Source organism: Malus sylvestris, chromosome 15, assembly GCF_916048215.2.
Source record: "Malus sylvestris chromosome 15, drMalSylv7.2, whole genome shotgun sequence".
NCBI lineage: Eukaryota > Viridiplantae > Streptophyta > Magnoliopsida > Rosales > Rosaceae > Malus > Malus sylvestris.
The window spans coordinates 51,918,413-51,942,014 of record NC_062274.1 but is presented as its reverse complement, the minus strand read 5'-3'; the positions used below and the strand labels follow the sequence as shown (position 1 = coordinate 51,942,014).

At 39.5% G+C, this 23,602-nt stretch overlaps 2 protein-coding genes and 1 pseudogene across 2 annotated transcripts in view; all 3 read left to right on the top strand.

The window, feature by feature from the left end:
* Positions 1-14,444, top strand: part of LOC126603093 (putative calcium-transporting ATPase 13, plasma membrane-type) — a 30,219-nt pseudogene extending 15,775 nt beyond the window's left edge.
* The window catches only part of LOC126604475 (putative calcium-transporting ATPase 13, plasma membrane-type), a 72,604-nt gene extending 50,659 nt beyond the window's left edge, over positions 1-21,945 (top strand). The window contains exon 2 of the mRNA XM_050271745.1: positions 21,846-21,945. The gene's annotated coding sequence lies outside the window, so the exon portion shown is untranslated. The remainder of the gene's footprint in view (positions 1-21,845) is intronic.
* Positions 18,395-21,945, top strand: LOC126604477 (putative calcium-transporting ATPase 13, plasma membrane-type). Its single transcript, XM_050271747.1, has one exon. It carries the CDS (start codon positions 18,601-18,603, stop codon positions 21,685-21,687), a length of 3,087 nt encoding a protein of 1,028 aa, XP_050127704.1. The 5' UTR covers positions 18,395-18,600; the 3' UTR covers positions 21,688-21,945.
* Positions 21,946-23,602: the final 1,657 nt, after the last annotated feature.

Genomic DNA, 23,602 nt, shown 5'->3' with positions numbered 1-23,602 from the left:
TTCAAATGCTATAAATATGTGTATGCCTGCCCTTGTTGAATGAGGACCTACATATGTTCTAGAGTAGTACTTGTTAATTGCGATTAACAAGTGAACCAATTTCTAGGATAAGTAAGACAACACCAGTACTTACCATGCCTTGTGATGACTCAAACTCTTTTCGTTCTTAATGATTTCTACTTGTTAAATCTATGAACACGCCATTCTAGATTGCATGCTAGGAACTAAGTTAAGTTGAAAACGCCATTCTCTTAACATTCTACGTAAGAAAGAGTAATAGGTTGTGTTCTAACATTGAGCCAACTTGAGCATCTTCATCCGGAAATAAAAGGAATTTGAATGAAATGTCATAACAAACTTGCAATCATATTTGGGGCTTCAAAACAGCCTCTAACTACTTAAAATTTAGTTACACATAATTCTCAAATTAAACCAAAAGTAAAACATGGGTTTGAGAAGATAAAACCAAGATAAATTGAGTGAAGCCTCTTCTTCTTTCCTTCCTCCTTTTCTGTTTGCTCTCTGCCGTATGTTTTTCCTTCCTTGGTCTTTTGCTGTGTGTTCTTCTTCTCTCCTTTTCTGCCTTATGTTTTTCCTTCCTTGTATTATATGATTCTTTTTCTTTGCCAAAGCCACAAAAACCAAGTGGAAGACCAACTAATTCCATATTCTCCACCCATTTGTGGTCATGATTGCTGTTAGAATTTGCTGACAAAGGGAAAGTTCCACTTTTTCCTTTGTTTTTTGTTGCATCGTTGGCTGCCAACTATTTCCACTTAATCCTCTTTTCTAGCTGTGCATTTCCACTTGCTCCAAAGGCAAATGAGTGCAATCATAACCCCATTTGCTGCTGAGTGTTGATGACAAAGCAAAACACAAAACATGTGCTTTTACTTTCTCATTTTATAAGCCAAATCTGCTTAACCCTTTTATGAACCTTTCAGTGTTACAATGCCCATAACTTCTTTTAGAAAATGATATTAACAATCCGTGAATTGCTCCAGAAAATAGACATCCGTAGCTTTCCAAGCATATAAGGCTCATTCTCTCATTCATTCTGAGCTGTTTGAAACTTGCTTCCAAAGTCAACTGATTTGCATAGGCAGTTTTGACGAATTTGTTACTTAATATCCCACTTGTGCTACTTTTCTTTTCTTTGCTTGACAAATCACACAAAACACAAAAAAAAAGTAAATAGCTCAAAAATATAAGGAACTAACTAAGAAAAGACAAGTGAATTTGATGAAAAATATATATAAATATGAGCTTATCAGGTACAACAGAAAGTGTCAAGTTTGTAACCTTCGCTAGATTGCTCGGGTCACTAGTGTGGATAAGTATGCAAATGGATAGAGACAGGGAAGCAAACATAAGATGTACGTGGTTCACCCAGATTGGCTACGTCCACGGAGCAGAGGAGTTCTCATTAATTGTGAAGGGTTTACACAAGTACATAGGTTCAAACTCTCATTTAATGAGTACTAGTGAATGATTTAGTACAAATGACATTAAGAAATATTGTGAGAGAATGATCTCTATTTATAGAAGAGAGTTTCTAGTTTCATTCTGACATTGACATGTGTTGTGTTGTGATTAGCTTTTGATGTTGACACGTGTCGCGCTATGATTGGCTTCTGATGTCGACACGTGTCGTGTTGTGATTGGCCTCCTGGTTGTAGGGAAACACTTATGGGTCATTGACGGTATAACGTTGATCGGTGCTCTGTAGTTTCGGGATTGGTCAAGTATGGTACAAACAGTACTCCCCTAAGTTCTCGAGTGAGGGAAACTCCTCGGTTGGGGACTTGCAAGATCCAAGACATTGAGTAATCACGAAACTTCTAAGTACCGAAGTGTGGTATCATTTTCACTTGCCTTATCTGTCTCATATGTAGATGTGGCATCTTCTTTGGAAGTACTTTTCCTTCATCCAGGGGTGGTATCTTTAACCGATGAAGATGCACAAGGTAATGTATCAATTTCACTTGAAGCTTACTTGTAGTTTCGGGCTTGGTCAAGTACGATACAAACCCTATAGTAGGAGTCCCCTAAGTCGTCGAGCTAGGAGATTTGCCGAAAGAGGTAACAGACAAGGTAAGCAATTAGACTTCTAAGCAAGCAACCTGGATCGGAGGTTCGACTTTGGCTTCCGGTTGATTGTTCTCCTTCTCATTGTGTCGTAAACAACAACAAGGATAAGGAGAATCAAATGGAGAAGAGATGATATGAGATACTTTTGCTTTTGAAGAAGTAACTTTCCATAGGCTTATTCTTGAACTAGGCTGGAGGGTTTTCTGGTTTCCTCAAGAGTATAAGGCTGACTCAAGAATTTGAGGGTCAAAACAAGTCCATCAAATTTAGAGTACGTTCGACCCTGATGATATGAGATACTTTTGCTGTTGACAAAGTAATGGATGTATCGGCACGTGTTCTGTTACGCTTGTCTCCACATGCTTCCTTGTATCCTTCTCACTTGCCCTATCTTTTCCTCAGGCAGATGTGGTATCTTCTTTGGAAGCATAAGATGTTGAAGATGAGTACTCGAGAGCAATGCCAGGTAAGTAGTCAGGCAAGGGGTTCCAGGCAGTCAGTTCCTGACTAGAAGCTTGATTCCAAGTGTTGACTGATTGCTCTTTTTTCTCCTTGTCTTGCAGGTAAGAACAAGGCCAAAGGAAAAGACAGGAAAAAAGCATGATATAGGATACTCTTGCTTTTAACCCTGATGATATGCGATACTCTTGCTCTGGTGTGGCTTGTTTGCAGAGGTGTTATCGGGGGGAAAAGAAGCTGAGTATTTCGAGAGACTCTGCTGAGAGTGCCTTCTCGGATGTGAAGAAAAGTTGAGCATTTTTTTTATTTGCAGGTCTGCCTAGCTGTGGAGGATGAAGGTCGACATATATAGGAATTATCCCAACAACGAGTGGTAATGCTGTTCTTTTACCCTTCTCGGTCATAGCAATGTAGTGGGAGCTGCAAGATTCATGTGTTTTAACTTTGTCAGAGCACTTTGAAAAAGGGGTCTGTGGTATCTGGAAAGCTGATATTGCGTGTGAAGATTGCAGACAAGCTTTATCAAAGGAGATCTAGCTCTCGAAGTTCGGAGAGCGGTGCCTTTCGGTTTTCGAACAAGCAATCCTGTTTGGGATCTGGCTCTCGAGATTCGAAGAATGGTACCTCTTCGATTTTTAAGAAAGCAATCCTGTTAGGAGTCTGGCTTTTGAGATTCGGAGAACGGTGCCTCTTCGATTTTTGAGCAAGTAATCCTGTTGGGAGTCTGGCTCTCAAGATTCGGAGAGATGTGCTTCTTCAATTTTTGAGTAAGTAATCTTGTTGGAAGTCTAGCTCTTGAGATTCGGATGGTGGTGCCTCTTCGATTTTTGAGCAAGTAATCCTGTTGGAAGTCTGGCTCCCGAGATTCGGAGAGCTGTGCCTCTTCGATTTTTGAGCAAGCAATCTTGTTGGGAGTGTTTTCTCGAATGTGAGTAAAGGTTGGGCATTTTTGCCAGTCTGCCTTGCCACGGAGCACAGAAGTTGACACACATAAGGACTTTCCAGTTATCAAGCAGTGGTGTTGTTCTTTTACCCTTGTGGGTAATAGTAGGGTAGTTGGCTTCAAAGTTTATGTGTCTAAACTTTGTCAAAAATCTTTGGCAAAGTTATCTGTGGTACCCGATGAGCTGATGTTGTGTGTAAGGATTGTCGACATATTTTACTCAGGAAAATCTGCTTCTCGAAATCTGGAGAGTGGTGCCTCTTCGATTTTTGAACCAACGGCCCTATTGCCTTTTCTTTTATAGGGGCACCAATTGTGTGCAAGAAGTACTTTCAAAGAGTTATTACTTGTAGGAATTTTCCCCTTATTTTTATACTTCAGAGATTTATTGCACCTCATTTCTCCTTCATCATTTCTGAGAATGTCTGGCCCATCCGACCGTCGTTTTGACTTGAACTTTGGTGAAGAGGCAGCCATGCCCTCTCAAGATAACATATGGCGCTCATCCTTCTTATCCCCTACTGGTCATCTTATCGTTGGGGACTCTGTGATGAAGAATGATATGACAGCTGCGGTGGTGGCCAGGAACCTTCTCACTCCTAAAGATAACAGACTACTTTCTAAACGGTTTAATGAGTTGGCTGTTAAAGATTCTCTGGCTCTCAGTGTTCAGTGTGCAGGTTCTGTGTCTAATATGACCCAACGCCTATTTGCTCGAACCCGCCAAGTTGAATCATTGGCGGCTGAAGTGATAAGTCTCAAACAGAAGATCAGAGGGCTTAAGCATGAGAATAAACAGTTGCACATGCTCGCACATGACTATGCTACAAACATAAAGAGGAAGCTCGACCAGCTGCAGGAATCTGATGGTCAGATTTCACTTGATCATCAGAGTTTTGTGGGTTTGTTCCAAAGGCATTTATTGCCTTCATCTTCTGGGGTTGTACCGCGTAATGAAGCTCCAAATGATCAACCTCAGGTGCTTCCTCTTTCTAGGGTTCTGCCCAGTACTGAGGCTCCGAATGATCACCCTTCGGTGCCTTCTCTTTCTGGGGCTCTGCCGACTGCTGAGACTTCTCCTGAGCAACCTTTGTGAAGGCTCCCTCTTGTTTGTTTATTTTGATTCATGTATATGTACATATTTGTAACTTATCAGATATATCAATAAATAAGCTTTGCTTCATTTCAACGTATTGTGTTAAATATACCAAAGCCTTCTTCACTAAGTTCTTTGAATTTTTCCTTTTGGTGAAGCTTGTATGTTGAAGCTTTGTGAGCGAATCATGTAGATTGAGGTAGTGCTTCCTTAATTTCCCGAGTGAGGAAAACTTCTCGGTTGGAGACTTGAAAAAATCCAAGTCACTGAGTGGTCGTGAGACTTCCGAGTATCAAGGTGCAGTAGTATATGGTAGGAGTTTCCCAAGTCTCCGGTCGAGGGAGTTGATGAAGGAGGTGTCTTGCTAGTAGCCAAGCTTCTAAAGTAACAACGTCGTACCCAGTGCACAAGGCTCCCGCTTTACGCAGGGTCTGGGAGAGGTGAATGTCGGCTAGCCTTACCCCCATTTATGGAGAGGCTGCTCCCAAGAAGCTTCTAAAGTAACAACACTTCACCATTTTCCTTTCTAAGTGGTAGCCCAAAACTCCTCATTCATATATATTTGTTATTAAAGTTGTTAGGCCTAAAGAAGAGGAGGCCTAGGCAAATTTTTTTGTTTTCGAATTTCTGAATTTTCGAATTTTCAAATTTCTGAATTTTCGAATTTCTGAATATATATATATATATATGTATGTATTTCTTTTAAGCTTTGTAGGTGAAGCTTTGGTGTTGAAGCTTTGTAGGTGAAGCTTTGAGGTTGAAGCTTTGTTGGGTATTATGAATTGCTTTTACTTGTCACTATCTTGATCAAGAGTGTGTGAAGCTTTTGTAGGTGAAGCTTTTGTAGGTGAAGCTTTTGCAGGTGAAGCTTTGTAGGTGAAGCTTTTGTGGGTCAAGCTTTTGCAGGTGAAGCTTTTGTGGGTGAAGCTTTTGTGGGTCATGCTTTTGTAGGTGAAACTTTTGTGGGTCATGCTTTTGTGGGTTAAGCTTTTGTAGGTGAAGCTTTTGTGGGTGAAGGTTTTGTGTTGAAGCTTTTGTAGGTGAAGCTTTGGAGTTAAAGCTTTGTAGGTGAAGCTTTGGAGTTGAAGCTTTTGTTGGGTACCATGAATTGATTTTGCTTCACACTATTTTAATCAAGATAGTGTGAAGCTTTTGAGAATTTGTAGTTGTCCTCTATTGATGAAGCTTTTGTTGGTGAAGCTTTTGTGTTGAAGCTTTGTAGGTGAAGCTTTGGAGTTGAAGCTTTGTAGGTGAAGCTTTTGTGGGTGAAGCTTTTGTGTTGAAGCTTTGTAAGGTACCATGAATTGATTTTGCTTCATACTATCTTGATCAAGATAGTGTGAAGCTTTTGAGAATTTGTAGTTGTCCTCCATTGATGAAGCTTTTTTGAATTTCCCAATTTCTTTTTTTTTTTTTGGGAAAATTAGAAATTTGAAAATGTGGGAGAGACAACATATAAAAATTTTGCTTCCACACTGTTTAGCAAAAGATTGTGATGCAAGCCACACCTTGTAGTAGTCGAAGGTTTAGATGAACCATATAAATTGAATTTGCTTGGAACAATCTTGATCAAGAGTGTGTGAAGCTTTCTACGAGTTGTAGTTGCCCTTCATTGATGAAGCTTTTGTTGGCACCATAAATTGGTTTTGCTTCACACTGTCTTGATTAAAAGTGTATGAAGCTTTTGAGAGTTGTGGTTGAACTCCTTTGATGAAGCTCTTGTTGGCACCATAAATTGGTTTTGCTTCACACTGTTTTGATCAAGAGTGTGTGAAGCTTTTGAGAATTGTGGTTGCCCTCCATTTATGAAGCTCTTGTTGGCACCATAAATTGGTTTTGTTTCACACTGTCTTGATCAAAAGTGTGTGAAGCTTTTGAGAATTGTGGTTAAACTCTTTTGATGAAGCTCTTGTTGGCACCATAAATTGGTTTTGCTTCACACTGTCTTGATCAAGAGTGTGTGAAGCTTTTGAGAATTGTGGTTGAACTCCTTTGATGAAGCTCTTGTTGGCACCATAAATTGGTTTTGCTTCACACTGTCTTAATCAAGAGTGTGTGAAGCTTTGAGAATTGTGATTGAACTCCTTTGATGAAGTTTTTGTTGGCACCATAAATTGGTTTTGCTTCACACTGTCTTGATCAAGAGTGTGTGAAGCTTTTGAGAATTGTGGTTGCCCTCCATTTATGAAGCTTTTGAGAACTATTTGTACCATACTTGACCAATCCCGAAACTACTGAGCACCAGTCAACGTTATACCGTCAATGACCCAGAAGAGTTTCCCTCAAACCAGGAGGCCAATCACAGTGCGACACGTGTCGACATCAGAAGCCAATCATAGTGCGGCACGTGTCAACATCAGAAGCCAATCACAACACGACACGTGTCAATGTCAGAATGAAACTAGAAACTCTCTTCTATAAATAGAGATCATTCTCTCACAATATTTCCTAATGTCATTTGTACTAAATCATTCACTAGTACTCACTAAAGGAGAGCTTGAACCTATGTGCTTGTGTAAACCCTTCACAGTTAATGAGAACTCCTCTACTCCGTGGACGTAGCCAATCTGGGTGAACCACGTACATCTTGTGTTTGCTTCCCTGTCTCTATCCACTTGCATACTTATCCACACTATTGACCGGAGTAATCTAGCGAAGGTCACAAACTTGACACTTTCTGTTGTACCAAAGTCCTCACTGATTTTGTGTATCAACAAGGTTGAACATGAACAAAAAAAATACACCCAAAGACCCTAAGGTGTGAAAGGTCAATTTTCCTTCCTTTCATGACCTCTATGGGAGATTTAAATTCCAAGATTCGGCTAGGAAGTCTATTGATGATGTAGGCCGCTGCCATGACTCATTGGGACCAAAATCTCTTTAGTGCATTCATTTGTAGCATTAATGCTCTAGTTTTTTCAAGTAGGTCACGATTTTTCCTTTCGGATATGCCATTTTGTTGAGGTGTGCCAACACAACTTGTTTGATGCATGATGCCATGATTGCTCAAATATTGTGTCATGATTTGGGACATGTATTCGGTGCCATTGTCAGACTTTAAGGTTTGAATTTGAGAAGAGAAATGGTTTTTAACGAGATTATGAAAATCCTTGAACACTTCCATAACTTCATTCTTAGACTTTAAAAGGTACAACCATGTGGCTCTAGAGAAATCATCAACAAAGATTACAAAATACTTATAACCATCAAAAGATTCACCAGTTGGTCCCCATACATCCGAATGAACAAGTTCAAAAATCTTGCTAGCCTTGCATAAAGACGAGTTAAAAGGTAATCTAGTGGCCTTAGACAAGTGGCAGGTTTCACATGGATTTAAATCCTTCCCTAAGTTTGGAAACAAAGTTGACAAAATAGGTTGAGAAGGATGAGCTAGACGTTGATGCCACAATTGGTTATCTTGGATAGAGTTGGACTTGGCTTGAAAACCTTTGGGGCTACTCTTTGATATGTAATAGAGGCCATCTAAATAAAACCCTTCACCAATCGTCTTCTTGGTGACACAATCCTGAAAAATGACATTGTGAGGAGAGAAGATGGCTAAACAATTCAAGGTATTGGTGATTTTTCCTACAGATATGAGTTGGAATGGAAAAGAAGGAACATATAAGGCCACTGACTCAATTTTATCTTACATTAAGTTGATTTTTCCCTTTCTCAAAACCTTGGCACCATCACCATTTGCAATTGAAACTTGAGAGGGTTTTGATAATTTTTCAAACTTATGAAACTTAGACACATGGTTGGTCATATGATCTGTGACACCCGAATCTACGACCCAAAAATCATGCAACATATTTACATTAAGAGCAGTTTTGAAAGCATTCATGATACCTTGCATGTCTTGTTGGGATACGTGTTCAGTCTCTGCCAGAAAACCAGCAAACTTGCCTAGCAAACCTGTTGAGTTTCCATCTTTAATACCGACTATTTGGTCACTTCCAGGCCCTCCTTTCTTGCTTTGAAGATACGATGCAAACTCATTTATGAGTGCAACTGGGTTTGCTATGAAGTTCTTGAATGTATCAGATTGAAGGTGGAGGCAGATGCATGGTTGGCTTTGTGTGCAGCACGTTTCAACCTCTGTGAGCCCTTGTTGTCCTTCATGAAATCATGCTATAATTCTGGATGTAAAATCCAGTATGTCTCCTTAATATGACCAGTGTAGTTGCATTGTTGGCACTTCAAGTTTGGATGCTTAACTTTGTACTTCCTCTCTTTGGTTAAATACGCTCTTGCTTCAGATACATTGACCTTTGTACCAACGTTCATGACTTTCCTCCGCACTTCTTCACGTTGGATTGTTGCACATACATTGGTGAATGACGGTAGTTCAGTGTTTATGAGTATATGGCTTCGTACAGGGGCGGAGCTGAAGGAAAAATTTTGTCCTAGCTAAGAACAAGTAAGAACATTTGAATACATATGCAAACTATTAACACATTAAAGTAGGCATGCATTAAAAAACAATTCATAAAACTCATGACTTTCAAAGCCTAGTGAATGGTGAACCAAAAGACTCTTTAACAACATAAAAGAGAATGAAGAATTTAAAGATTCTTTACCCTTGAAGCTCATCCTTGTTTACACAAGGGATTCACCCAAGTGGAGGGCCTTCAAGTCACCTCCAAGCTCCTTGGATCTTGCTTGTGATTTCCTTCTCCTTTTGTGCTCCTTTGGTCCTTGAGGATGTGAGGAAAGGATCTCCAAAACACCAAAGGTTTGGTGTCTCTAAGTCTCCACACCAAGGGTGAGGTGTGAAGATGAAATGGATGACTTAGAGAAGAAAAGATTGCTAGATAAATCTCCTCTAAGTGGCCGGCCTCCTTGTTTAAAAAGAGAGAATAGGTTTCACCTATTTTCTACAAGAAAAACCCTAATGAGAAAAATAGCTATAAAGTTGCTTTTATAACACTTTTCTTAGGTGAGTGGCAAACTTGCAATTAAGCAAACCTTCACCCTCTCCTCACCATGGCCGGCCTATTTGTTGTGATTGGGCTTATTGCCCATTTTGTTTTAGTTGTCATACAACTTAAACATAATGGGCCTTGTGGACCAAAACACTTTTGGGCCCCGAAACCCAAAACCAACTTAAAAACCCAATACGAACCTTTCGTAAAATTAATTAACTAATTAATTAATCTTGACCATTCTTCAATTAAACCATTTAATTGCATATCCATTTCATTTAATTTCTTCACTTTCATCCTTACTCGGTGTACGATCCATTAGGTTCCATTTAGCGAGGTAGTGGGCGATTGTTACTCTTAACGATCGATTGTGAATTGAAACCACATTTCAATTCTCCCTTAAAATTAGTGTTTGCTAATCATCAGGGCTTCCACAAACCATGAGTGACACCTAGCAGCATGTCATGGTTACCCAAGCTAAATAGAATTGGTTGGAAAACCTATCCAGTTACAACTACAATGCAATACGGTCCTTCTCTAATACAATACTCTTAATCACATTGTTTAAGTGATAGTTTGTTTCATGTCTACTATCCAATGTGATACATCTCCATATGATTCTTTTGAATAAGATTTGGAACAAACTTCCTAAGTCATATTCATATGCTTTGGCCAAAGACTCTCGAATCACATCTTAGAGTATTCTCCTTCCACCATGGAAGGTTAGAGATCCCTTGTTGTGCATTCATATGCCTACATGATTAGATAGCTTGACCCCAACAATGACGTGGACACTCCAATGGAATGCCTTTGACATGATCAAAGGTCAAGGACCTAACCATTAGACATCTATGATGCCTCAGGTCAAAGGACTACTTTGCATATTGCAACTCTCGAGTTCTTACATGACATGTATGTTCGAACTCTCTTTTGATCGTTGTTCAGTGTACTCGATCACTCTTTCGAGCACCTATGTGTTTGCCTTAGTGTCCAACACTAAATGACTTGAGACTAGACATACTCACACTTGAGTCGACATAACACATACTAACCTTAGCGGATTGTCAATACCCAATTGGCAATCCTATGGCTAGGAACGTTTTAGGAATGAACATAAGAGAAAGGTCTCGATAATCTAACTTACTTAAATCACTTATCTCTTAGATCAAATACATTCCTTGGATTCCCTTATTGTTTAAACACATGATACAATAAATAGTGATTAACAATAAGTTTTGCCCTTCATTAAACATATAAAGGTTTAATACAATAAGTATTCCAAAAGCTATTACATCAAATGAGTGGCTTTGTAGGCATACTTCCAACAGGAGCCACCAATGGACTAGTGTAGTCCCCGGCCCATCCTGACTTCATTTGAGGTGTGAACCTCATGGAAGAAGATGAAGCAAACGACGTCGTTAAGCTGTTTTGATTTTAAATCTTTTTCAGCTGTCTAATGAAACAATAAGTTTGGCAGGGGAGTTTAAAAAGAGATGTGCAATTTTAAATGGAAAAAGCAACCCCACTTCTGGTTCGATTCTCTCACCTAACAGTAATATACACCCTATAATTTTCTAAAGCAACCCACCTTCTTTATTTGCAAACCTCTCCCCCTTTTCCTTCTTTTTTTACTTCTTTGTATTTTCTTTAGCCTTCCACAACCTACCTCTTACTTGGTTGTCTGGGTTTTTACATTTTTTTTCTACTTAGTATTGAATTTAAGAGAATTTTTTTTCTTCAGTTTTGTGAGGATTACACAAATTGCATATGTCAACATGTTATGAATTCAACTTTTTACACACACTCATATATATATATATATATATATATATATATATATATATATATATATGTACACACACACACATATTTGTGAAAGGCCCCTCCTCATTCAGAATTCTGGCTTCGCCACCGGCTTCATAGGTCTTCATATTCTGAGTTGAGACTGGACAAGAGTTGGAATATCTTGTCTTTTTTAGCCCTCTTTAGTAACGTAGATGCATCAGTTATGTGAGGGCGATACATTTCCAACTCATTTCACATGCTCTTCATGTTACATATAAGGTGTACGAAGGGCTTTCCTTTTTGTTGCAGGTTGGAGATATCCTTGTTTAGTTGGAAAACACGTGTAGCATTGTTCTGACTGCCATACATTTCCTTGACAGTCTCCCATAGCTTGAGTGATGATTCAGAGTAATTGAAGATTTCAGCTAGTTTACGTTCCATGGAATTTAGGAGCCACGGCATAACCAGTTGATCCTTGTTAAGCCAGGATTCATAAGTTGGTGAGTAAGCATCAGGTACTTTGATGCTTCCATTTATGAACCCTAACTTAGACCTTCCACCTAGGGCAAGAGATACTGCTCTTGACCAAGGCAAGTAATTAAACTCATTCAACAAGATTGAGCTTAATCTTTGATTTGGGTTGACATCTACCTCAGACAAATTCAAGGAGGAAAGAACCTGTGAACTTTCAGCTTCAGATCCAAAGGGATTATCTTCAGCCATTTTGAAGGTTGAAAAAGATCGGATAGTAGTAAAGCAGAAGTAGGTTATTTTCCCTACTCTGATACCATATTGACTTTCAAAGTGTTATCTTGTATTTCATTCATAACCTCATTACAATTGTACATAAATATATAAGGAGACTAACCCTTCTTGATTTACTCCACAACTGACGGCTTAGGGAAGATAAAACAACAGCTCCTTGAATTAAGGAGTTGACAACCAAGATGAGACTCATATACAAGTATTACTAATCACAAGAAAAGTGTAGCCAGCTATTAACCACTTAGGGAACAATCAATAGCTAGAGGAAACATACTTGAGTAATTGACCAAACCCTAATTGCCCAGTTTTATAGTGAACCACCTTAATATTCAGGAGACTCAAATAGCCATTGGGAAGAAGAATGAGAACACCCAAGTCATGGGGTATTGTGATGCCGACTGGGCAGGAAATGCAATCGATCGTAAGTCCACCACTAGTTACTGTACCTTTGTTGGTGGAAACTTGATCACATGGAAGAGTAAAAAACAAATTGTCATCGCAAGATCAAGTGCCGAAGCTGAGTACATTGCAATGGCCTCAACTGTGTGTGGGCTAATATGACTAAAGAGTCTTCTGTGTGACTTAGGTGTGTTTACAACTCAACCTATGCCCTTATTATATGACAACCAGGCAGCCATGCATATAACATCAAACCCAGTGTTTCACGAGAGGACGAAACACATTGAAGTTGACTGTCATTATGTTCGTGAACAAGTACAGTCGCAGGTGATTCAGACCCATTATACAAGAAGCTTCGATCAGTTGGCCGACATATTCACCAAACCCTTGGCTTCTCATCAGTTTCAAAGGCTTCTGTCCAAGCTTGGATCCATAAACCTTTTAGATCCAGCTTGAGGGGGAGTATTGGAAGTAGTCCAATGGTTATTTGAGTCTCTTGAATATTAAGGTGGTTCACTGTAAAATTGGGCAATTAGGGTTTAGTCAATTACTCAAGTATGTTTCCTTTGGGTATTGATTGTTCCCTAAGTGGTTAATAGCCGGCTACACTTTTCTTGTGATTAGTAATACTTGTATAGGAGTCTCATCTTGGTTGTCAACTTCTTAATTCAAGGAGCTGTTGTTTTATCTTCCCTAAGCCATTAGTTGTGGCGTAAATCAAGGAGGGTTAGTCTCATTATATATTTATGTACAATTTTAATAAGGTTATGAATGAAATACAAGATAACACTTTGAAAGTTAATAGGATCTATAAAGCCATATAGACCAGGAGTGAGGGAAGCAGTTGAAGCTTTGCCAGTTGGCTGAAATGTAGGTGAAATTGATCACTTGCGACAATGTTTTCATCTGTAAAGCAATAGCTAGCGAATGTGGCATACTCCGGCCTGACCAGGAGGAACCAAGGAAGCAGTGGTAGAAGGTGTAGAATCGCAACTACACGCCAGAGCAAAGAATGCAGAAAGTTGATGTAATTAACGTGATGGCTAGGTCTTCGCCATTTGATAAGCCTCTGATGGTGCAGTGCTTGAAACAGAAAGGCTATGTAGTTGTTGTGACAGTTGTTGGCAAGAATGATGTGCCCACACTCAAAGAAGTTGACATAGGACTCTCGATGGGGATTCAGGGCACTGAAGTTGCCAAGAAGAGCTCAGACTTTGTCATCTTATATGACAAATTTGCAACTTTGGTAACCGTTTTAAGATGGGGAAGATGCGTTTCTGCCAACATCCAAAAGTTTGTTCAGTTTCCAGCTCACAAAAAATGTTGTAACTCTTGTGATCAACTTTGTGGCAGCGGCCTCAGCCGATGAAGTACCATTAATAGAGGTCCAGCTGCTGTGGGTGAATCTGATTATGGACACAATGGCTGCTCTAGCTCTCGTCATCGATAAGCCTACTAAAGAGCTCATGGAAAGGCCTCTCGTGGGTCCAACAGTGATCACCAACATCATGCGGAGGAACCTTCTACCTCAAGCTTCGTTCTAGATAGTTGTGCTTTTGCTTTTGCAGTTCAGGGACAGATGAATATTTGGTATTAGAAGGTAAACAACACATTGGTCTTCAATATATTTGTGTTGCGCCGTGTTTAATGAGTCTAACTCAAGGGATTTGGAGAGGATTAATGTCTTCAGAGGAAGTCAGAGGAACAAATTGTTTTGGGTGGTTATTGTGGAACTTCTGAACAGGTTTGCGGATGCATAGCAATTAAGTTGGGGTCAATGGGTGCATGCATTGGGAGTGCAGCCATATCTTGGCTCATAAGTTGGGTTTTCAAGTTCATTCCAGTTCCCGGTAAGCCCATATCCAGCTATCTAAAGAGGGATAGCAAACACGGGTTAGAGTACTTGGCCAAGGCAGAATCCCCCGTCGCATTGCACCCAAGTTCGAATCTCTCACCTAATATATGGAGCAATTCCTAATATTATGGAGCAATTGACCAAACTAAATTTGTGCTCCAAGACAAGAAATTTAGAGAATTTGATCATGCTTTTCTTTTGGATCCAACATCTTAAACCATAACCAGTGCATATACAATAGAGGAATATTTTGACAAATTAAAGGCATAGCACAATCTATGTTCTATAGAAGAAAACCACATATGATACAATGTGCATGCAAGATGCAATTGCATGGCGCTAATTACAGTTGAGGCGAGTATCGTTTCTCTGCACCAGTGCCTCACTCGATTTTATTCGAAACAGGTGAGAGATTCATACAATATGATACGTCAACTTCACCTGGGCTGGAACTGCTTCTAGGACTTTACCGTTATCCGCAGCAGCCAAACTGTCATAATAGTCGACTAGCACCTTTCGGTGAGTTATTTATTTTTCCCGCTGATCAGTCACATTTCAGTCTATTTTCCGGCCATCTTCGGTAACAATTGAGCTTCCAAAGAGGTATAATCTTGTTCTACACTTTCCTATCTTTATTTTGATATATTATATGTCGAATTTGGTTAAGAATCGATTGAGTTACGAAGCTTTGAAAATTGCCCAAAGAGTTTTTAACGGAATGACCAAAATCATGAATGGTGGACAATCTCAGGGACCATTTCTATTGATTATGTAAATCTCAAGGACCATTTTGGCTATTTAGCCTTAATTTTTCTATTACTTACAACGCTTGAGGTGAAGGACGCGTTGTTAATGAATTGTTAAGAAATTTTGATCAACAACTTGACCCCAATGAGTCTTGTAAACTTACAAAATTAGCTGAACTAACTCCACACTCGAGGTGGGTTGATGATGTGATTCTCATCAAACCATTACATTACCACGCACTTAAGGTTGAGGTTGTTAATGATTTGATAGGAAATTAAGCCACTATAAGTTAATTAAGTTGATCCCATGGCACTTTGTAGTATTTTTTTTTTAAGAAAAACTGATGAAAATGGCTTGAAAACTTTAAGTTTTAACTATAAATACAAAATAAAGGGTAAAGTGAATAGTATCAGGATTGACTTTTTAGTGTAAAAATGTGGTTTTTCGTTAAAGTGAACAGTAACTGGAGCTTTTCGTTAAAGTTCTTTTTTTTTTTTTTTAATACAATGATATATTTAAACTAAAAGTTTGATGAATTAATTAGTATCAAACTCATCATTTATGATATCCGAAAATAAGACATCTCACTTATAAATAAAAAAATACTACTAAATTGTAGTACTAAGTGGTTGTAGATTTTAAATTTAGTTGAGCTGACTCTACAACCCTAACAACTAATGTACGTATATTCATTAATTCATTGGAACATCGATCACTAGAAATATATATACAGGACCTAAAAATATCCACCATGGCTAATTTATTTTTGTAATTTGACCTAGGTATGGACTGGTGGACGATCCTCAAACACCCAAGCCTACCAAAATTTATTAGAAACGAAAAAAAAGTACAGCGAGGAGGACAACTAGCCAAAGCCTCGACGAAAAAAATACGAAGTTATGAAAACCTACACCAAAACGGTAGTTGGCCTAACGGTATACGGGACCAAAAAGCTTCCACCATGCATGTCTAATTTACTTTGTACAAATATCAATCTAACTTCAAAAAAAATTCGGCAAAAAAAATCGAAATAAAAAAAGCTTGAAATTCTTAATTGAATTGTATACATTTTGGGTAATTAATCAAGGATCGTAAATTCCTGCGAGACCGTTAAGAAGTTAAGAATCCCACATCGGTGGGTTCAAAGAAACTCAATGAGTTTAAATAATATTACCCTACTCTAACTAATACAGATGCATTTTGTGATAAAACCTCATACCTGACGGAATGGGCAGGTGGTAAAGTGGAGACAATATCAGTGTTGTTGGAGTAGGCCCTGGGCTCGTCGATCTGAAAAATTCTACATAGTATCAGAACAGGTTGTTGGGTGAGGAAATTATACATGGTATCAGAGCAGGTTGTTGGGTGAGGGACAAGCCCAGCTAGTGGCTTATTATATGATCTTGGGCTACTTCCTATATTTCTTCAATTGGTTTTATGGTAGAACCTAATTCCATGAGAGACTTCTTCCGCAACCGGCTAAAGATTTGGCATTGTTTCTTTCTCCGACAGTGTACGCGGGTTACATACGGAAAATTGCCAGTTGTGCACGAATTTGAAGTGAGTCAACATTTTGAATCTCTGTCGACGAAAACCCTTTGACCACTCCAATTGGAATTTGGATGCCGTGGGGTTGGGAACAAAACCCACTCAAGGCTCATGTTCTTTCGTCAGTGGATTGGATGCTGTGGGGTTGGGAACAAAACCCACTCAAGGCTCATGTTCTTCTGCCCACTGACGGAAGAACATAAGGACTAGAGTAGTCTTAAACGTTTCTAACTTGAAAAAATGAAATTAGTATTACACTTATTTTTATTGCCTTGCAACCCTTCTCACACTTTAAACAAATTCAATTATTAAAGTTTCTTTCATCCAACAGATTCCATCCCAAAATTTCAGTATATTATGTTAAATGATCATTTAACAAAAATGAATAACCTTTTAAATTAAAAATCATCATTCGCTTAAAAAAAAAAATCGTCTTTCACTTGTGCACTGATAGAGCTATTCCCTCTCTTCTTCTTGAATTTCATATATTTAGCCATTTCAAATCCCAAATTTATTGAACAAAGAACAATAAGGTTTGTAAAACCCTGTATTCTCTGTACATTTTTATTTGTTTCTACTCTACCCTACCTCATACTTGAGTTTTAGGGCTTGCAATTTTTTTTAGTAATTCTTTCTCAAGTTTAATAATTGTTTTCAATAATATAGATAACATCATGGAACGGTTTTGAAATATGAGAATTCGTCGAGAATGATTATGGTTGTTGTTATAAATAGATAAAACTATCTACACATATGTAAATATTTGGATATATATTATGATGCTTTGTTTAGTGATTTTATAAATAATATATGATTTTTTCTTCTTCTATACTTGTGTTAGGCACTTGCTCACAAGAAATCCTAACTCTGCCACTGCTTTTGCCATTGGTTACTTCTAGGTTGTGTGTTGGAGGAGATGAGTAGCAAATAAATTCATATCATGCCTATACTTATTTGAATATTGTGAGAAATTATGAACAAAAATAAAAAGTTAAGAATAAGTGAGATGAGGAAGGCGCTTGAGATTAATTAACTGCCCTTAATCAAATCTAAGAGACAATAATTTGACTGTAGCTAAGCTATAGTCAATCCCTTCTCAACTTTAAAACAGATAATGCTCTGAGTCTTTGTCGAAAAAAGTTTGGAGAGAAGAGAGACTATCCCATCCCTTCCTTAATTCCAATTATAACCACGTCCACGATGTTTGGAGAGAAAAAAGCTTGGCTAAACACAATACAACCTCTTTGACTTACAGATTAAGTATTAGGCCTTTTTTTTTTTTACAGATCATCCATTAAGAACACTTGTCGAAAAAAGTCTTTTCTTTTAAAAAAGTGTTTTTTTTCCCTATGACAAATATGTTCCATACCTACGGCGAATAATAATGAAATTACGTGTGAATAGTTCAGAAAAAGAAGCGCACGCATTCATTATTCGTAATGTCCAACCTTCCCGGATATAACATTGTTTTCACCTTGACCTTGCCAAAAAATACAGGCGTCGACATCAGATCAGATGAGTTTGTGCGCTCAAGACATTCATTATTTTGTTTTGAAAAACCGACTTTGATTCCCATTACCATGGCGGCTCGTCTTCTTTTTTATACTACATGAACGTACGAACTTGTGCCCTCATGCCCTCTGCTGCTTCTGGAAAAGAAATAATACTTAACGCGGGAAACTTTACTTTATGCCGTCGGTAACACGTAGTCTCCACTGAACTTCCCGTCCTCTCTAAGTAAACTAACTGGCTATAAGTAGATACTCACGCAAACTTATGAGGAACAACAATTGCTTCCATTTATTTGTTTGCCATTTGAGATATATTTCGTTCATCTCCGAAGCTTTTTCTCTACCTCTATTGGGAATCCGAGATAGTATTCCGGTCGATAGTTGTTTAAATTTGGCCGTAGCAGTCATCATCTCTCGCTTCGGCTGCCGCCTTCATTGCGATTTCTAAACTTGGAAGCATTTTTCATTTAAGCATGTCTACCACCCTGCATGCAAAGTTGGCTTGCATTGAAATCGAGCGGCTTTTTGATGTTCCAAAAAGCACTCTTAGCAAACACCAAAGAAAATGGCGTTATGCTTTTGCCACAATCTACTGCTCTAGAGCCTTCAACCCTTCACTACCAAAATATAAAAACACCAAATTATCTCCATCTCCTTCTCATACCGCCATTACTGTTGAGCCATCATATAGCTTATTCCAAATTGATCAAACTACCCTCACTAACCTTGTCAAGCAGAAAAATCTCAACCAGCTTCAGGAGCTAGGAGGGGTTGAAGAAATTGCCACCGCTCTCAAAACTGACGCAGAGCACGGAGTCCATGGCGGCGATGATCCTGAAGGCGACATTGCGAAAAGACTCAAAGCATTCGGCTCGAACACGTACAAGAAGCCACCAACAAAGGGGTTCTTCCACTTTGTGTGGGAGGCCTTCAAAGACCTCACAATTCTCATTCTCTTAGGCTGCGCTACGCTTTCTCTCGGCTTGGGAATCAAAGTGCACGGTCTAAAAGATGGATGGATCGATGGCGGAAGCATATTTCTCGCAATCATTCTGGTAATTTCTGTTTCTGCTGTGAGTAATTTTAGACAGAACAGACAGTTTGATAAGTTGTCTAAAGTCAGCGACAATGTCCAAATCGAAGCTGTGAGAGGCGGCAGGCGCCAACAGATTTCGATATTCGAAATTGTAGTTGGTGATGTCATTTGTTTAAAGATCGGAGACCAAGTTCCGGCTGATGGATTGTTTCTAGACGGCCATTCGTTACAAGTAGACGAATCGAGCATGACAGGGGAGAGTGATCATGTCGAAATTAGTCACCACAATAATCCTTTCTTGTTTTCCGGCACAAAAGTGGCTGATGGCTACGCTCGGATGCTTGTCACCTCTGTTGGAATGAACACGACATGGGGCGAAATGATGAGCCAAATCAGCCGCGACAATGGTGAAGAGACGCCTCTGCAAGCTCGGCTCAACAAGCTAACGTCATCGATTGGTAAAGTCGGTTTGGTAGTTGCATTTTTAGTCCTGGTTGTCTTGATGGTTAGGTACTTCACTGGAAATACAGAGGACGAGAATGGAAACCGGGAGTATAATGGCAGCAAGACTAAAGTTGACGACATATTAAACGCGGTTGTAGGGATTATCGCTGCTGCGGTTACAATTGTTGTTGTGGCAATTCCGGAAGGCCTGCCTCTGGCTGTGACTCTAACGCTTGCGTATTCGATGAAGAGAATGATGGCAGATAAGGCGATGGTGAGGAAGCTTTCTGCTTGTGAGACGATGGGGTCAGCCACCGTCATTTGTACCGATAAAACAGGCACTCTCACCATGAATGAAATGAAGGTGACCAAGTTTTGGCTAGGCGAGGAACCCGTGGAAGAAGAGGCGTATTCGTCCATATCACCTTTTGTTCGTAACTTGATTCATGAAGGGGTTGCTCTGAACACAACTGGGAGTGTGTTCCGGCCTAATTCGGGTTCGGAAATTGAAATCTCGGGGAGTCCTACTGAGAAGGCGATTCTTTCGTGGGCAGTGCATGGGGCGAAGATGGATATGCAGAAAGTGGTGAAGAGTTGCAGCATTCTCTATGTCGAGGCCTTCAATTCGCAGAAGAAACGAAGTGGGGTTTTGATGAAGCGGAAGGTGGACGATTCTGTGCAAGCACATTGGAAAGGAGCTGCAGAGATGGTATTAGCAATGTGCACAAGTTACTACAATGCATCCGGAGTGGTTAAAGATATGGATGAGAACGCGAAATTGAAATTTGAGCAGATTATCCAAGGTATGGCGGCGAGCAGCCTCAGATGCATTGCTTTTGCACACACAGAAATTGAGGTACAAGAGCAAGTGGATGATCAAGAACATAAAAATTTGCTAAAAGAAGATGGATTGACATTATTAGGCTTTGTTGGGTTAAAAGATCCATGCCGCCCGGGGGTGAAGAAAGCTGTTGAAGACTGTCAACGTGCAGGGGTGAATGTTAAAATGATCACAGGTGACAATGTGTTCACTGCAAAAGCAATAGCCACAGAATGCGGGATACTCAAGCCCGATCAGGACATGTTCTTCAACGGTGCAGTGATAGAAGGCGTGCAATTTCGCAACTACACAGCGGAAGAAAGAATGGAGAAGGTGGACAAAATCTGTGTGATGGCAAGGTCCTCCCCCTTTGACAAGCTTCTCATGGTGCAGTGCTTGAAACAGCTAGGCCATGTGGTGGCGGTGACAGGGGATGGCACAAACGATGCGCCCGCATTGAAAGAAGCTGACATCGGACTTTCCATGGGGATTCAAGGCACAGAAGTCGCGAAAGAGAGCTCGGATATCGTGATCATGGACGACAACTTTTCGTCGGTGGCCACAGTTTTAAGGTGGGGAAGATGTGTTTACGAAAACATCCAGAAGTTCATCCAATTCCAACTCACCGTCAATGTCGCAGCGCTGGTGATCAACTTTGTAGCAGCAATTTCCGCTGGTGAAGTCCCGTTAACAGCTGTTCAATTACTGTGGGTGAATTTGATCATGGACACACTAGGTGCTCTGGCTCTCGCCACAGAGAAGCCAACAAAAGAGCTCATGAAGAAAAAACCGGTCGGGAGGACGGAGCCTCTGATCACCAATATAATGTGGAGGAACCTCCTGCCTCAAGCACTCTACCAGATTGCAATCCTCCTGACATTGCAGTTCAAAGGAAAATCGATATTTGGTGTGGAGGACAAGGTGAAGGACACACTGATCTTCAACACATTTGTGCTGTGCCAGGTGTTCAATGAGTTCAATGCAAGGAAGCTCGAGAAGAAGAATGTGTTCAGAGGAATCCACACCAACAAGTTGTTTTTGGGAATTATTGGTGTCACAATTTTGCTGCAGGTGGTGATGGTGGAGTTTTTGAAGAAGTTTGCAGATACAGAAAGGTTGAATTGGGGGCAATGGGGTGCTTGTGTTGGTATTGCAGCAGTCTCTTGGCCAATTGGTTGGATTGTCAAGTCGATTCCTGTTCCTGAGACTCCTATTTTCAGCTATCTCAAGATGAAGAAGTCGAAGAAGAACTCTTTTTGAAGTACCTTTGATTTTGGAGGATTGAAGACGTAGCGACGGTTACAATGTGTAAATCACAGTTTGATATGAATTTTTGTATAACTATTTCTTACATTCTTTTATTATACTAATATAATGTAATTTAAACTTTGCCGTACAATATATTTGTAGGATGCGAGTATGCTCAACATCTGTTTTTAGTTGATAATGTAATTAAAACTTTAGTCCCAATAATGTAATGTTGCTAATTCTTTTTGAGCTTTTCTCAAAACATAAAAATAGTCTTTGCTTATTTTACAGTTAATAGTTCATAGTAACTACGAATTCAATATTAAATTAGGTTACCCATTTGTGGCTTAGTCGAACTCATCATCTTTTTAATATAAAAATATATCGTTGTACTACAAAAAGAAAGTTCATAGTAACTAAAGCCTATAGTCACTTTTAATGGTGGCTAATTGTCATTTGTGACTGAAAAGATAATGACAATCCGGTCATTGTTGTCTATTTTTTAAAAAGTAAGAAAATTCAATACACGATTTCATGTCAAGTAAGCTCAAGCTCAATTTATAAAAGTGTTACAACAAAACAAAAGAGAGTAAAAATAAAATAATTAAATAATACTCGTTAGAGCAATAGTAAGTGTCATTTAAAGTTTCGATAATAATTGCATTTCTCCTTCAAATGCAAATGAGTTGGATAATACTTGCGCATGGACGAATCAAGCATGATGGGGGAGAGCGAGCATGTGGAAGTTAATGGAGGCCAGAACCCGTCCTTGTATTCCGGAGCCGAGGTGGTTGATGGATATGGACAAATGCTTTTGGCTTCAGTTGGCATGAATTCGACATGGGGCCAAATGATGAGCTTGATCAGCCGTGACACGAGTGATCGGCAGAAGCCATTACAAGAGCGGTTAAGTAAACTAACCCCGCTAATGTCAAAGATTGGCTTGGGTGTTGCATTCATGGTTTTCAAGGTCTTGGTAGCGCGTTACTTCATGGGCAACACAAAGAACGAGTGAATTTGGCAAGTTTGAAGGCAGCAAGACGAAGATTGATGATGTGGTGAATGCTGTGGTGGACATGGTAGCAGTTGCAGTTATTGTCGTTGTGATTGCAATTCTTGAAGGCTTCCCGTTTGCTGTCACTTTGACTCACACTTATTCAATGAAGAGGATGATTGCGGAGCAGGATCTGGTGCGGAGGCTCCCTGCTTGCGAGACTATGGGATGTACCACCGTAACAAAACTGGCACATTGACGTTCAATGAGATGAAGGTTACAAATTTTTAGCTTGGACAGGAATCTGTGGAAGATGAAGCTTCTTATTCATCAAATTGTCATTATCTTCTTGATTTAATCTGAGAAGTAGCATTTAACATGTCTGGTAGTGTTTATGTAGAAAATGTTGAAGAAGATATTTCTCATTCATATTTTAATTGACAGTACACAGAGATATATATAGTCACAAATACTCTTTATATAAGTGACCTTATCTTCTACAACTAATTACACAAATACCACAACTAACTATTTACTGTTGTAACTAAATTGTGACTGGTTTAGGTCTCTCAATACACCCCCTCAAGCTGAGCTTGGGATCAATTGAAGAACCAAGAGGAAGCTTGGATTTTAGAGCAGCAAATCGACCTTTGGACAGAGACTTGGTGTGTATGTCAGCGAGCTGATCCTGACTACAAACAAAGTGAACCTTGATGAGATTAGCTAAGACCAACTCGCGAATATAATGATAGTCAATCTCCACGTGTTTAGTTCGGGCATGAAAGACCGGATTAGAAGCAAGAGAGATGGCTGAAATGTTATCACACCAGAGAGTGGGAGCCTGAGAGAGAGGAAAACCAAGGTCACAAAATTTTTTACAGATCCAAGTCAGTTCAGCTGCAGTGTGGGCTAGAGATTTGTATTCCGCCTTTG